This window comes from Artemia sp. Qi Xiang Cuo, chromosome 15, assembly GCF_049724085.1.
Source record: "Artemia sp. Qi Xiang Cuo chromosome 15, ASM4972408v1, whole genome shotgun sequence".
NCBI classification, from domain to species: Eukaryota; Metazoa; Arthropoda; class Branchiopoda; order Anostraca; family Artemiidae; genus Artemia; species Artemia sp. Qi Xiang Cuo.
Genome location: NC_142808.1, coordinates 1,891,487 through 1,907,755, shown reverse-complemented (window position 1 = coordinate 1,907,755; position 16,269 = coordinate 1,891,487). Strand labels below are relative to the sequence as shown.

Here is a 16,269-nt window from a genome sequence, read left to right as displayed (position 1 = left end):
ACGCACATTGAGGTGACGCATATTTGAGATTCTGTCGGAGTATCGAACCCTAAAGACTTTTTGTAAACAATGGGTGGTCAAAACAGCCATTTTATAGACACAACCTATTTTCGTCGGATCAAATAAATAACTAAAATACTACTAACTCGTTGTTTTTAACTAGTTTTTTCCAACTTACCGACTTTTCTTGTGGTGTTTTCAGTTGTATTTTTGTAGCATAATTTTTTTAATTTGTCGAGTCATTTTTGACCACTTCTAAATGTTCAATTACATCCGAATTTTATCAATATTTGCACTTGCGATGGCAGTGCAATAATACAACATCAAATTTCCCCCTTCTTGCATACCCCCTTTTATATGCATAAAACAACATAAACGTATAGTTGGGTACGGAGAAAAGTTTAAAACAAACATAATTATTGATGACTTGACAGCGCAGCGGTAAGAAGACTTTGGTAACTTAGGCTTGAATCTGCGATAAGGCAAATTTTGTTTGAGAGAAAACTGAAGAGTTTTTTATTGTTAGAGAAAACCAAAAAGTCAAAAATTGTAAATATAATTTTTTTCAAACTCGTTTTCAAGATGGACTAAAAAGTAGAAATTTTTTCTCAAGAATCCATGAATCTGAATGAAAATGAAGGGTGGAGAACGGATTGGACTTCACATATTTTGATTTTTTTGCTCGTTTTCCTCTTCTCGCCAACTTTTTTCATTTATTGATTTATAGCTTAGATCAGTATGCCATCTAGGTTATGTAAAGACCAATTCGTTTAGCGCCTCTCGTTTTCAATTATTTTCATAGATTCTAAAAAAAGAATCTATATTTTTTAGTCCATTTTGAAAACGAACTTAAAATTTATCTTTTTCAATATTCTCGTTTTTCTTTTTGCAACTTAGTATGCTTAATTGTTATTCATGGAAGCAAATATTACTTCCCAAGCTACCTTGCTATCCATGGGAAAACCATAAAAGGTACACATCCTAGGCACTAACAGAGGAACTTATCCTCAAAGCACAAAGTATTTTATTATGAGAAAAAAGGAAAAGATTCTGCCCTAGTCTCTAGAATACGTTTTCAAGAGTAACTTTTCTCATTAAAGACTTCAGCTAAAATCTGCGAGGCATTGGGACAGCGTTTGCAGCAAACGTCCATAAATTTAGATATCAGGTGCTGTCGGTCTAAAGCCAGCTGTTGTGCCTTGTACACATGCCATATCAGCTCCTGTAATAAACGAAATTACGTTGTAGACAAGAAATACCATTTGGGATCAGTGTCAGACAACCAACAGAGAGAAAAATCTCTGAAAAAAAAGAACAAACGAGACTTCGGCTAGCGGAGAAAAATAGAAACGAAAAATGTAAAACAACGCGGATGTTTCGCCTGTATCCAAACAAAACTTCTTCAAAACAAAAGAAACACAAGAGGAACAAGATAAAAAAAAAAGCTTAAACTAAAAAACCAATGAAGCCACCTAAATATAAACACATACACATATATATATATATATATATATATATATATATATATATATATATATATATATATATATATATATATATATATATATATATATATATATATATATATATATATATATATATATATATATATATATATATATATATATATATATATATATATATTTATATATATATACAATTGGCGCACTGATCCACGTAGGGAAAAGATGCTATTATAGAATTACTTTAGTGAGAACACCAGAGTAACAGACCGAAAAAAAAACAAGATATTACTTTAATTATGCTGTCAAAATATAATGATTATATTGGCTATTACTGAAGCAATCCATTTTGGCCTAGTAAGTGAAGCAAATCCCTGGAGATTATTCAAAGTATAAACTTTCTCATTTACTGTTGACTGGTTTTTATGAAAGTTATCCTAAATCCGGTCCACATTTAAATTACCTGTGTCCCTATTTATCGAAAGGTTAGCAAACATATGTTTTTTAATTTCTATGGCTTCTCTCGCCCATTGTGTGTACCCCTTATGATTTGAAATAGCTAAGGCCTCATCAAATTTTACAAAGTGATCTGGTTGAAACCAAATATGTTCTGCTAAGGCTGAAACAAAAGTTTCCGGAGGCTTGCTTAATTGTAGGGTTTTTCTCTATTGAATTTTGATGTTAAATAAATCTTTCAACAAATTGTTGGTGAGTCCTACCAGTATAGAACTTCCCACAAGAACACGGAATTGTATACACCCACCTTACTAAATTTCCCCGGGTTAAATCCTTACCAGAACTAAAGAAACTATCCATTGGTCTCAACGATTGGAAACATATATCAATGTTAAATTTACGCAAAATCCGTGAAAGTTTCTCACCCAAACCAGGTACATATGGCAATGAAATAAAGCTTTTTGATACATTTAAATCTGAGGACTGAGAAACCCCATTAACCCTACTATCATGTTTAACACGTTTATTTTCAATTATTTTGTCAATGAACTTAATTGGGTAATTGTTACAAAACAAAATATCCTTCAAGTATAACAATTCCGAATCAAGAAATTCATGTGAAAAAATTTTAAAGGCTCTATCCACTAGTGAAATTACAACCCCCCGTTTCACCGACAAAGGTGGCAAGAATGAAAATTCAAACACCTATCATTGTGCGTAGGTTTTTTATAAATCGAGAAAAGTAAATGGAGATCCCTTTTAATTAATAAAATATCCAGAAAAGGTAATTTATTATTTTGCTCAAAACTCAACTGTAAATTTAATATTGTTATCAAAACTATTTAAATGCTTACAAAATAGGTCTAAGGAGTCCAATCCATGTTTCCAAACGCAAACCACATCATGCATAAACTTATCCCAGAAACAAGGGGAGATTTTAAAACTGTGTATAGCGGAGGTTTCAATAGAATCTATGAAAAGATTTGCCAATAAAGGAGATAGAGAAGCTTCCATAGATAACCCAAAAATTTGTCTATAAAAGTCTCCTCTAAAACCAAAAAAAATTTTTATTCATTTACTAGGATAATTAGTTTCATGATGACTTAAATATCCAAACTAGCTAAAGTCACAGCTTGTATTAAATCAAAGCGTTTTTCTAATTTACTTTTTAAAATGTCCTCGCACCTTTTTACATCACAATTTGAGTACATGGAAACAACATCGAAACTACAAAGAATTGAACTTTCCTCCAACGTGAAATTTCTCAATTTATTTGTCAGATCAGTCGATTTTTTCAAATATGATCTTTGTGTTCCCAAAAGTGGACGTTTATTCAGGAATAATCAGCGTGATACAAGCAGTCTACATGAGTTTTGGCACTTTGTCCGATTACACTAGCCTTAAGTTGCGTGAAAACTTTAATTTTCATAGGTGTAAAATGAAATAAGTTAGGCCTTAACATTTGTTTAACATTAACAACGAGTTGAAAGATTATGTTGAAATATGTGATGTCAGGTTCAATTGGTAAAGAACGTTAACAACAAAAGTAGAAACGGGAACTGGGACAATCTAAGGACAACTATCTATCTGGTGAATGGATCTAGTTGTAGGACCATAATCAATGCTTAGATACCGCAAACGATCCGATTCATAAATAACAATACCTTCGATATCTAGCGAAGTAGAAAAACTATACTTTGCAGGACTATTAAATATACATGACTCTGATTTAGATACATTTAAAGCAAAGCCAATAAATTTATAGAGTTCAAGAATCTTTGAAAGGTTATCCCATAGCACAGAAATAGAAATACTACGTAGCAGTAAATCATCAGCATATGACAAATAACTGATATCTACCCTATCAACGTTAAATGTTCTCTTTAACTCTAGTGGCAGTATATGTGGCGTAATTGGATATAGTTGGGCTTAAGCAAGAGCCCTGTCTTAAACCTTTAAGCAGAGGTTCACCTTCCGAAAGAATCGGACAATAATTTTGCTTATGTCTTCCTAATACAATATGGATAACAGTATTACTGTACCAAAACTGTAGGATAGACACTATTCAAGGATCAACGCCGCAATCCAGAAGTGATAACAACGCTTGAGAGTGCAAAATACTATCAAAAGCGGCAGAGATGTCAACACTACAGGTCAAAACAGAAAAACATTTCGCAGAAGCTCTGCGCATAATAGTCCGTATAATACGGTGTGCTGTGGCACAGCCAACCTGAGTTCGAAACCCAAGCTGCATGCTTCCCACTAGACATTTTGAAGCAATCGATGGCAATAAGAGTTTTTCGAAAACTTTACTATCGAAAACTATTATCTAGGGACAACTATCTATCTGGTGAATGGGACAGCCTGAAGAAGAGTAACATTTATTTTTAGGTGTTTTTGCTAGGCTAATTCAATAAATGCTTTGTTTCATTTTGTCAAACTGAGGTTTGTACCCCTTAAACAGAGCATGCTTGATCAATCTGAAACAAAGCACGCTGCCGAAACTGAGCCGTAATAACAAGCTAAAAAGGGCTATAAATAGTACTGGAATCCCTGTTCGGGATCCCTGGATCCTGGTTGGAACCTATTGGAAGGATGTAAGTAACGTAAATTTTCTTGGAATTACCATTGATAGAAGGATAGTGCAATGAATTTCCGTTAATTGAGGGAGTTATTCTTTGTTGAAGCTATAGTTTCTTATTAAGGACTTAATTGGATTGTGCTTATTGGAATTAAAAAAAATTCAACTGAAAGTAAAGAGCAACATTACAACTTGAAACAAACATAAATTATTCCGTATAGGGGGCGGGGGGCTACCGCTTCCTCAACCCTCACTCTTTACGCTAAAGTCTTAGAGGTTTTTCACTTATAAAGAGCACTAAAACTTTTGGTTCTAGCTTGAGGGCTACCGCTTCCTCAACCCTTGCTCTTTACGCTAATGTCTTAGAGGTTCTTCACTTATAAAAAGCACTAGAACTTTTGGTTTTTGGTCAAATGAGCCCTATCCTGATCTTTCAGTGCGATCTACCCTTTGGAAAAAAAGCAGAAAACAAACACGCATCCATGATCTTTCTTTAGGCAAAATTCTTTTTATAAAATTCCACTTTTTTGTAGATAAGAGCTTGATACATCTAGCTTGAGCTTGAGGGCTACCGCTTCCTCAACCCTCGCTCTTTACGCTAAAGTCTTAGAGGTTTTTCACTTATAAAGAGCACTTGAACTTTTGGTTTTTGGTCGAATGAGCCCTATCCGGATCTTCCAGTGCGATCACCCTTTGGAAAAAAAAACAGAAAATAAACACGCATCCATGATCTTTCTTTAGGCAAAATTCTTTTTATAAAATTCCACTTTTTCGCAGATAAGAGCTTGACACATCTAGCTTGTGCTTGAGGGCTACCGCTTCCTCAACCTTAGCTCTTTACGCTAAAGTCTTAGAGGTTGTTCACTTATAAAAAGCACTAGAACTTTTGGTTTTTGGTCAAATGAGCCCTATCCTGATCTTTCAATGCGATTACCCTTTGAAAAAAAAAAAAAAACAGAAAATAAACACGCATCCATGATCTTTCTTTGGGCAAAATTCTTTTTATAAAATTCTCCTTTTTGTTGATAAGAGCTTGCCACATCTAGCTTGAACTTGAGGGCTACCGCTTCCTCAACCATTGCTCTTTACGCTAAAGTCTTAGAGGTTTTTCACTTATAAAGAGCACTAGAACTTTTGTTTTTTTGGCGAATGAGCCTATCCTGATCTTTCAGTGCAATCCCCCTTTAAAAAAAAAAAAAAAAAAAAAAAAAAAAAAAAAAAAAAAAAACACGCATCCATGATCTTTCTTTGGGCAAAATTCTTTTTATAAAATTCCACTTTTTTATAGATAAGAGCTTGACACATCTATCTTGATCTTGAGGGCTACCGCTTCCTCAACCCTCGCTCTTTACACTAAAGTCTTCGAAGTTTTTCACTTATAAAGAGCACTAGAACTTTTGGTTTTTGGTCGAATGAGCCCTATCCTGATCTTTCAGTGCGATCACCCTTTGGAAAAAAACAAAACAGAAAATAAACTCGCATCCATGATCTTTCTTCGGGCAAAATTATTTTTATAAAATTCCATGTTTTTGTAGATAAGAGCTTGACACATCTAGCTTGAGCTTGACACAGATCTTGACTCATCTGGGTTGTCTGAGATATTGAATCTGATGCTTTGGTTTTCATTAAGGTCGCTTGTTTTTTTGTTGTTTCTTTTTATTGGGGGGGGGGTCTTTATCCCTATTTCTAAAATTCAGACAAAATTTCTCTGACTCATAGCTTTTGATGGGTAACTTAAAACATAGGGAATTTTATATATTTAGAATCCGGATAAAATTCGATTTCTTATGTATTAATTCTTATCAAGATACGGTTCATTATCATTAACTGTTTGACTGGCATGCAAATGATGACGCTTTGAAATGTGTGACCTGAGCAGGGTTGCCGCCCGGAAAAAAAATCACTAGATCTGAGTGATTTTCTTCAATGATCTAGTAATATATGTGCTGATTTAGTGATTTTTTTGTTTAGGCAATTTAAAAAAAATCACTACAAATAGGGAGAAATCACTAGGGGTGGCAACCCTGGACCCGACTGAGGTTTGTAGAGCACATTTTCACTATCAAAAAAATATTTGGTTGGCCCACGGGTAATTCTCCACTGGAGTGCGAGTGAACTGGGAAAAGTCTGAATATATTAGTCTATTTTAGAGACTTCTCCGCTGTCAATATTTATCTGAGCTTCTTGTAAATTTTTAGCTTCTATATTCCGGAGGTCTGAAAAAAACTAGTTATATCAATAAGAATTGACGGCAAGCACGGGAAGATAACTGTTCTTACCTGCTATGCACCGACAAACGCTTCCCAAGATGAAGATAAGGACGACTTCTATGCGCTACTGTCCTCCGAGCTCTCCTCCTTACCTCCACATGGTTACCTCCTAGTCCTATGAGATTTTAACGCTGGTGTGGCTAACAGCTCTGGTCTGTACGAAGCTGCTGTTGGACATGTGAAAGTTGACGCTCTGAATGATAATAGTGAGCGGCTGCTCAGTCGCTGCATCACCCATGCTCTAGCAGTCACAAATAACTGGTTTGTGAGAAAAGACATTCCAAAGTACACGTGGTACAGCAATGATGGCAGGATTAAAAAGATGCTTGACTACATCATTTTTCGACGACGCTGGCTTTCGTATGTCCAGAACTGCCGCTCATACAGAGGTGCTGAGCTCGGCAATGCCGACCATCGTCTAGTCTCTGCAAGGATACTCTTATTGGCTGAGGGCCAATAAGAGTAACTTTATATTCCCCAAGAATGTTGATACCTCTCGGCTGAAACAAGATCCATCAGTTTGTGAGTGGTTTGCGGCTGAAGTCTCTAACCGCTTCGAGGCTCTCCAGCTGTGTTCATATAGTAAGGCAGCATAAACAACTTTTAAAGACAAGGTTCTCAGAGCAGCTACCGAAGCTGTCGGCTCGAAGCCGTGAAAGAAAAAAGAGTGGATTAGCAGCCAGACGTTTGAAATAATTGAGTAGAGACGGTGAGCGAGATTACGATGAGATATGACACTCTACAGACAGCTCAACAAACTACGCAACTCCTTGCTCCACAGGGACGAGAAAGACTGTTTCGGGTAAAGCCGCTGAGCTCAAGCAAGCTGCCCAAAAGAAAGATATAGGTGCAAACTTTCAAAATCCTGCGCAAGCGGACTGGCCAGCATGCCATGACGTCCACAAGCCTGAAAGCAGCAAATGGAGAAATTATATACGATCATTCTCAATGTTTTGGTCTCTGGGAGAAGCACTTTAATAAGCTGCTAAACTCAGACCCGCCCGACCGCATTGACTCAGTGCTTATTGCCACAGCTACACAAGTTACACCTGGTCCTGGAGGTACCAACTTTTTTACTGAGGAGATTACGTTGGCCGCAAGGAAACTAAAAAACAATAAAGCGGCTGCCTTCAGTGCCATTAATATAGAGCTACTTAAAACGGGTTGCCACGTATTGATTCTTTGGCTGGGGATAGTGGTCAGCATAATCTGGAGCACTTAAGTTACGCCGTCATACTGGAAGAAAGGAATCCTCGTGCCAGTGTTTAAGTGCAAGGGCAGCGAGACAGATTACAGCAGCTACCTTGGTGTCACCCTACTCTCTGTTCCTGGAAAGCTGTTTGCAATGCTCCTGTTGGAAAGTGCAATTATTTTCCTACATGTTTTGCGCCGCCCTCAACAACCCGGATTCATGCCAGGAATATTGACAACTGAACAGGTTCATACTACTAGAAAAATCGTTGAGAAGACGCTAGATTTCAGCAAAAAGGCTGATGAAGATTTTACTTGCTTCCTTTCCGCCTTCGAGAATATTAAGACACAGTCTCTTTTAGTAATCTTCGAAGTTCTATGCCTACCAGAAGAAAGATTCAGCCTCTTTAAAGAGCTATACAACAGTAAAGAAAGCACTGTTCTTAATAATGGCAAACTTTCTCCTTTATTTTCCATCAACTATGGTGGACGACACGGACATGGTACTTTACCTATGCTAGTTAACTGCATGATTCAACAAATTTTGAACAAGACACCTTTTGCCCACCCTTTTGGCATAAGTTATGCCGGGAGGACTTTGTCTGATGTTGACTTTGCCAACGATGTAGCTGTCCTCACCGAAAATATCGACCAACTTAAGTCTGTACTCGAGACACTCTCCTCCACTGCCTCCGCAGTTGGGCTGCAAATCAACTGGAAGAAAACGAAGATCATACCCATAGAAAAGACCGCATCGATTTCACCCTTAACTGTTGTGATCAACGGCCAAGCTGTTGACGTGGTAAGGCAGTTCACCTATCTCGGATCAACTATATCATCAAATAGCACATTTGACGCCAAAATTTCAGCAAGATCAGCCAAAGAAAACTTTACATTCAGACGGATTTCTAGAGCAGTATCCAAGGAACCGCATATGAATCATTTTGCTAAAGTCCACATTAATAACGTCAAGATATTATGCATCGGGATACACTCTATTGAAAACATGATCAATAATCTTTAAATAACTCAGAAAGTTCGATGCAATCTAAACCAAACGCCTGCGTTGAGTTGAAGGCATCAAATGGTATGATAATATTCGTAATACTAAGATCCTGAGGACCTTTAAGTTGGTGAACCTCTCCTCCCATGTAGAAGCTCGTTCTTTAAGATGGTACGGCCACTTACTCCGCCTCCAGCAAACTACCCCTGCAAGGATCATATCGGACTTCAATCCCTCGATTATCTGGAAACGTCCTCGAGGGAAGCCGCACACCAGATGGGCTGATTTTAAAAATCAACGCCTCCTCAACCGCAACATCGACCCAAATGAGGCCCCATCCTTAGCCTTGGACAGGGCTGCTTGGAGAAGACTGACAACACTGTCAACCAGTTTCCTCTACGCTGGCGACCCTGCTGAGCAAGAGCGATAAGTCAAGTCAAGTATAATTATAGTAGAGGACGAGTTAGAGGCGAGTCAGCAAAAAACTGCATGCTTCGGCGGCAAGCTGTTGCTTCTTTCTCCCCTATTTTAGTTACTGGGTCAATTATTCCATAACGGCTGCTAATATAACTATTTTGCCCCCAACAAGCCGGATTCATGCCAGGAAGATCGACAACTGAACAGATTCATACTGTCAGACAGATCGTTGAGAAGACACTGAATTTCAGCAAGAAGACTTACATAGCTTTCATTGACTTTCGTTCTGCCTTTGACACTGTTGACAGGCAGTCCGTTTGGCTAATCCTGAAGGCTGCGGGCCTACCAACAAAGATAGTCAGCCTCTTTAAAGAGCTCTCCCGCAGCACAGAAAGCGCCTTCCTTGTTAACGGGAAGCTTTCTTCTTCTTTCCCCATAAAAAATGGTGTAGGGCAAAGAAGGCGCTGCATCTGAGCTGTTTAACTGCGTCATCGACCACATTTTGAACGAGACACACCGTGTCCACCCTTTTGGCATAAGTTATGCCAGGAGGACTTTGTCTGATGTAGACTTTGCCGACGATGTAGCCGTCCTCAGCGAAAATATTGACCAACTTAAGTCTGTACTCGAGACGCTCTCCTCCACTGCCTCCGCAGTTGTGCTGCAAATCAACTGGAAGAAAACGAAGATCATGCCTATAGAAAAGACCGCATCGGTGTCACCCTTAACTGTTGTGATAAACGGCCAAGCTGTTGACGAGGTAAGGCAGTAAGGCTAGTCTCGGATCAATTATATCAAATGGCACACTTGACGCCGAAATCTCAGCCAGGTCAGCCAAGGCGAACTCTGTATTCGGACGGCTTCTGAGAGCAGTCTTCGACAAACCGCAAATTAGTCGCCTTACAAAAGTCTATATCTACGACGTCACAGTCTCAAGCATGATGCTGTACTCTTCTGAGACATGGCCGATAACCCAGACACAGCTAAGAAAGGTCGATATCATCTAAACTATACACCTGCTTTGAGTTGAAGGCTTCAAATGATATAATAACATTTGCAATACTGAGATCCTGAGGACATATAAGTCGGTGAACCTCTCCTCCCATGTAGAAGCTCCTTCTTTAAGATGGTATGGCCACTTACTCCGCCTCCCGACTCCACCGACTACCCGTGCAAGGATCATATCGGACTTCAATCCCTCGATTGTCTGGAAACTTCCTCGAGGAAGGCCGCTCACTAGATGGGATGATGTTATAAATCAACCCCTCCTCAACTGCAACTTCGACCCAAATGAGGTCCCATCCTTAGACCTGGACAGGGCTGCTTAGAGAATAAAGACTGACAGTGCTGTCAACCAGTTACCTCTACGCTGGCGGCCCTGCTGAGCAAGAGTGATAAGTCAAATCAAGTATAATTATAGTAAAAGACGAGTTAGAGGTGAGTCAGGAAAAAACTGCATGCTTCGGCGGCAAGCTCTTGCTTCTATCTCCCCAATTTTAGTCACTGGGTCAATTATTCCATAACGGCTGCTAATATAACTATTTGAAAACCACAAATAAAGGCAAACGTAACAAAATTTTGCCAACTTGTAATAATGGGTACGCAGCTGTCGTTTTTGCGTAACTTTTAGGAGCTCCCAAAGCGGGGATATATATATAATAGAAGGCGTAACTACAGCGTTGAATATTTTAGCAAGAGTCGATTTATTAACACTATTTGTCAAGCTTACTATTTTTCCATAAAATTTTGTAAGAGACCAAGACACATTATCTTTATTAAGCCCGATAGTGGATCTAGTTGTAGGACCATAATCAATGCCTAGATACCGCAAACGATACGATTCATAAATAACAAAACCTTCGATATCTAGCGAAGTAGAAAAACTATACTTTGCAGGCCTTTTAACTAGCATGACTGTGATTTAGATACCTTTACAGCAAGACCAATAAACTTTAAAAGTTCAACAATCTGAGCAAGTTTATCCCGTAGCCCTGAAACAGAAAAGCTAAGTAGCAGTAAGTCATCATCATATGACAAATAACTGATATCTAGCCCATCAAGGTTGAAAGTTCACTTTAACTCTCTATCCATATATATATATATATATATATATATATATATATATATATATATATATATATATATATATATATATATATATATATATTATATATATATATATATATATATATACATATATATATATATATATATATATATATATATATATATATATATATATATATATATGCATATGTTTAATCAAATACAAAAATAAGTCTAAGTCAGATGAGATACCCCTGGCAATTTTTCTGGTAAAACCCAGTGTTATCAGTGACCCTAATATTTTTTAAAAGATTAAATTGGGGACATAGGGTAAAAACAAATTTCTCCGATCGGATTGAAACATGTCACTAAGTACCTAGGCTGGGAGGGGCAAGTTCTTTTTCAAGTTCCAATCATTTTATTTTTCACATTTACATGTATATCTTTGACTTGGCACATGGGGAGGTGAGCTCGAAAAACCTAAATACCCCACCCCTTCCTCCACCAAAAAAAAAAAAAAAATGAAAAAACTTTTGGTTTACAGAAAAAAGGACATTAAAGGGGCGATTCTATACCCATAAGCTCCTAGACCAAGGAAACCCTAATGTGGAAACAATTCTTTTTTAGATATGGATGAAAAAGGATAAATATCCTCTAGAGCCAGTAACGGTGAATAGTGCCTCGAATCGACGTTTCAGGTCGATGTGGCAAGCCTGTTGCCAAACCATTCCGCTGCAGGGATCGATCTTTGGGCCCTCTTTTGCCAGGAAGAGTATCAATTCATTGTGCTACCTCAGGGTCCGAACCAAGATCAGTTAAAAATTTTATATTCCGATCAGTTTGAAAGCTTAAGGGATCATTCCCTAAGACCACCGCACAGAAAAACTCCGGGCAAACTGATCAAAAGGCTCAAATAAAATAAAAGATGTAAAACAAAACAAAAAATTAATAAAGAACTGCTCAATAAAAAAAGATGTCTACAAAAAGATGGGACTGAGAAAAATGTTTGCTCACAGGTTGAATGCTCACAATTTTCTCTGAATGCTCACAATTTTCACAAATGCTCACATATTTTCTGGTGCTCACTGGCTGAAATTTCTTATCAGTTTATTTGCTTGACAGTTTTTAAGTCATTATTAACCAACATGGTCTTTAAACTTATTTTGAATCAGCATAAAAGGGAAAATTTCAAAAAGGAGCACAATTATTCAAAAACAGAATGCTGCTTTGGCACCCTGCTTTATCAAAAATGTACTAACTCTAAAAATGTTTTTCCTCAAAAGACCTTGTTTTTGTCCATAAATAGAGATTAGTTGCAAGTATTTCTTTTTGGCTTACTTCTTTAGTTTTGTCATGTAGTTGCCGTTTCACATGATCTGGTACATCACCCTCCGATACCCTTTTACGTACTTGATCCTCAGCGTTGTCCTTTTTGTCGAGATACATCTTCTCTTTGTCTGTTTCTAGGTTTGTGGATACCCCGTCTTCATATTCTGCTGTTACATCTGAAGAGACAAATCGATTAAGCGGTTTAGAACCCAAATATCAGAGTTACACGATTGAAATTTAAAAATCCAATATCGAAACACTTAATAGACTTCAAACCTTGTATATTCGTAAGGGATCCCCTATAAGAGGGTAATTTGTTAAGAAAACACCCGTGGGTGGACATAAGGGGGACAAGGAGGCCAGCCCGCCCCCCTGGCTGAATGACGCTGCCTTATATTTTTATATTTTTTGTTTTGATATTTCTCTTATAAAGCCTTTGAAGTGCCGATCAGACCAGGTAAGCCCCCTACCCCTCTAAAATTCAGCTTATGGGTACCCATGAGAACCCCCTTACTAAAATAGAAACATATCTGCTGTGTAATGCATGAACCAAAAAAGAAAAAAAAACAGAGACAGAAGCTAATAACAGTTTACAAAAGATAGTTTGACGAAGATGTTAGAAAGTCTTCATACTCAAATACAAAAGCAAGTAAAAAGAGAATCCAACGCTGGGAGAAGAGCAGTCGCTCTGGATAACACCCTCAACCCATGTTCAATTATAGGAATTAATTATTTCATTATGGAAGTATTTCAAATTATATTAAGTATGTTCAATTTTAGGAATTAATCTTTAAAGCCTGATAAATGATTGTTTCAAGGATTTAAGACAAAGAAGCACTTAGCACCTGATGGGTGATATATTATGCCTCGAAACTGTCTAGGTACTTTCCTTATTTATATCCTCAGATTTTAGTTATATGGAGTATACTGACTAAGACTTTCTCCTCTTCTCAAGGCGAAGGGATTGAGTCCAGAAACCCAAAAGGCCCATCGGGGACACCAACTATTACTTTCAAGAAAGCTTAACTGCCAACCAATTGCCTCTTTTTTTATTCTCAAACAGTTTGTTGTAACAAACTGTAAGCAAAGAGCGACACGGCTCAATAGTAACCGAAAATCTAAAAAAAGAAATTTTGATACCAATAGACACATAAAATATACAGATTTTTATGCTGACTTCAAATATATAAGTTTCATTAAGTTTAGTTTTACTGATCAAAGGCTTCAAGCCTGAAAATATTTGCCTGATTTTTGAAAAAAGGGATAAACAACCCCTGCAAGCTGGGACGTACTTCGGGGGGGGCTCCTGCCCCCCCCCCCGAAATCTCACGATTTTTTTCATTTTCCCATAATTTTCTGATTTTTCTCACATAATAATGGGTTTGAAGGATTTGTCCCCCCCCCCCCTGAAACAAATTCCTGCGTACGTGCCTGCCTGCAAGTCATGGAGTTTTAATGAAAATCACACCATCAGATTCAGCGTATCAAAGAATCCTACTGTAGAGGTTTCAAGCTCCTACCTGCAAAAATGTGGAATTTGTAATTTTTACCAGAAGAAAGATAACAGATGCATGTTTATTCATTTTATTTTCCCCAGGGGTGATCGTATCAACCCAGTGGTCCTAGAGAGTCGAGAGAAGTCTCATTCTAACAGAAATGAAAAGTTCTAGTGCCCTTATTAAGAGATCAAAAACATTGGAGGGTAATAAGGCCCCTCGCACGCCACTTTTTTCCCAAAATCGTCCGATCAAAATTTTGAGATAGCTATTTTGTTCAGCGTTGTTGAAAAGCCCAATAGCTATGTCTTTGGAGATAACATGACCTCCCAAAACCCCTGGGAAAAGGTCTTCAAATTATAAAATTTGTCCAGTGTTTACCCATAGTATTTGTTATTGGGAAGCATGCATACATTTTTAGGGTGGGGAGGGTAGGACAAATTTTCTGCTGGGGGGATTTTGTACGGGGAGAATTTTCCATGGAAAGGGGAGATTCCAGAGGGTGAACTTTTCGGGGGAAATTTTACACTGGGGGAATTTGCCAGAATTCCTATACGAAATTTTTTTTTATATGTCTTGCTTTCTCTTTACCGATTCAATTTTACTCGTGGAGATGTTGAGGGTAATTATATGGGGTAATTTTCACCAGGCTTGAATTGTCCAGAGGCTATTTCATTGGGGAGGGGGATTTTTCCGTGGAGGTGCAGCCAGATATCCTGGCGCTATTTAAAAAAAGGATTAGAAATTAAAAAAAAAAACAAGTTTTTTTAACTGAAAGTAAGGGGCAACATTAAAACTTTAAACGAACAGAAAATATTACATATTTGAGGGGGGTTGCACCCTCTTCAACATCTCGCTCTTCACGCTAAAGTTTTTCGGCATTTAAAAAAAAACTTACTTATTGGGACAAAATTTAAACTTAAGCGTAAAGACCGAGGTGTTGAGAAGTTTACGAGGGAGGTGTATGAGCCCTTCGAAGTTTACTTTCAAAGCCATGGACAGTTTTGCCTGGCTTATTGTTTCTATATTTGTTACATTAGAAAAGATTAATCTAGGTAATTACTGGAAATTCTTGAAAACTTTAGAGAAACTTTTTCCCTTTTCTTTTTTGTCCTACTACAAAGAAAAAAGTTCTTGTTAATAAGAGCAAGCAAAAAGTTAGGAATACGGTAGCGTTACTCCCGAATAGAATGAACATAAGCGTTTTAGCACCCCTCGGGTTTCATGGAGGACGTTATATCTTAGACGTTATACGCATTATATAACGATATTTAAAGTGGTTTTCTTGTGTCTTGTCACTATGAATGGAGAGCAGAACACAACCTTAGAAGGTAAAATTTAAAAAAAAAAGTTTTTTTTAACTGAAAGTAAGGAGCAACGTTAAAACTTAAAACAAACATAAATTATTCACTATATGAGGGGGGCTACCCCTGTTTTGACCCTTACTCTTTACCCTAAAGTCTTAAAGTTTTTAAAATCATGTCTAATCCAAAATCAACGGCCCTTGTGTTTTATTAGTCTTTCTTAAAGAATTGTGACAAAAAGTCAAACTTTGGAGAAAAGAGCAGGGGCTGCGGAAGGGGCAGCCCCCTAATATAGGGTAAGTTTTAATGTGGCTTCTAATTTTCAGCTGAAAAAAACTGCATACTAGGAACCCGCACCCCGTGTAAAATACCCCCTGGAAAATTCCTCCGGAAACTCTCCCCAGAGAAAACTCTCAGTGTGGAAATCCACCCACCCAAATGTCCGTATTTCCCAATAAAAATACTACATGTAGGCTAAACAATGGGCAAATTGCATAACTGACAACACTTTCTCCAGGGGCCGTTGGGGGTCATGTTATCCCCAGAGGAATAATTATTGAACCTACCAAGTTCTATGCTAAATCAAATGGCTATCTCGAAATTTTGATCAGATATTTTTTGGTATCGGAGAGGGAGCTATTAGCCCTCCAATCCCCTAAAGAGAACAGCAAAAATTTTGATCTCCATTTAAGTGAGCCCTTTCCTGATCTTTT

At 37.6% G+C, this 16,269-nt stretch overlaps 1 protein-coding gene across 1 annotated transcript in view; it reads right to left on the bottom strand.

Moving 5' to 3' along the window:
* Positions 1-1,007: 1,007 nt before the first annotated feature.
* The window catches only part of LOC148943218 (uncharacterized), a 23,518-nt gene continuing 8,256 nt past the window's right edge, over positions 1,008-16,269 (bottom strand). Inside the window, exon 3 of the mRNA XM_089101495.1 lies at positions 1,008-1,222. Within this exon, the coding sequence (XP_088957621.1) occupies positions 1,076-1,222 (147 nt within the window). The 3' untranslated portion in view covers positions 1,008-1,075. The remainder of the gene's footprint in view (positions 1,223-16,269) is intronic.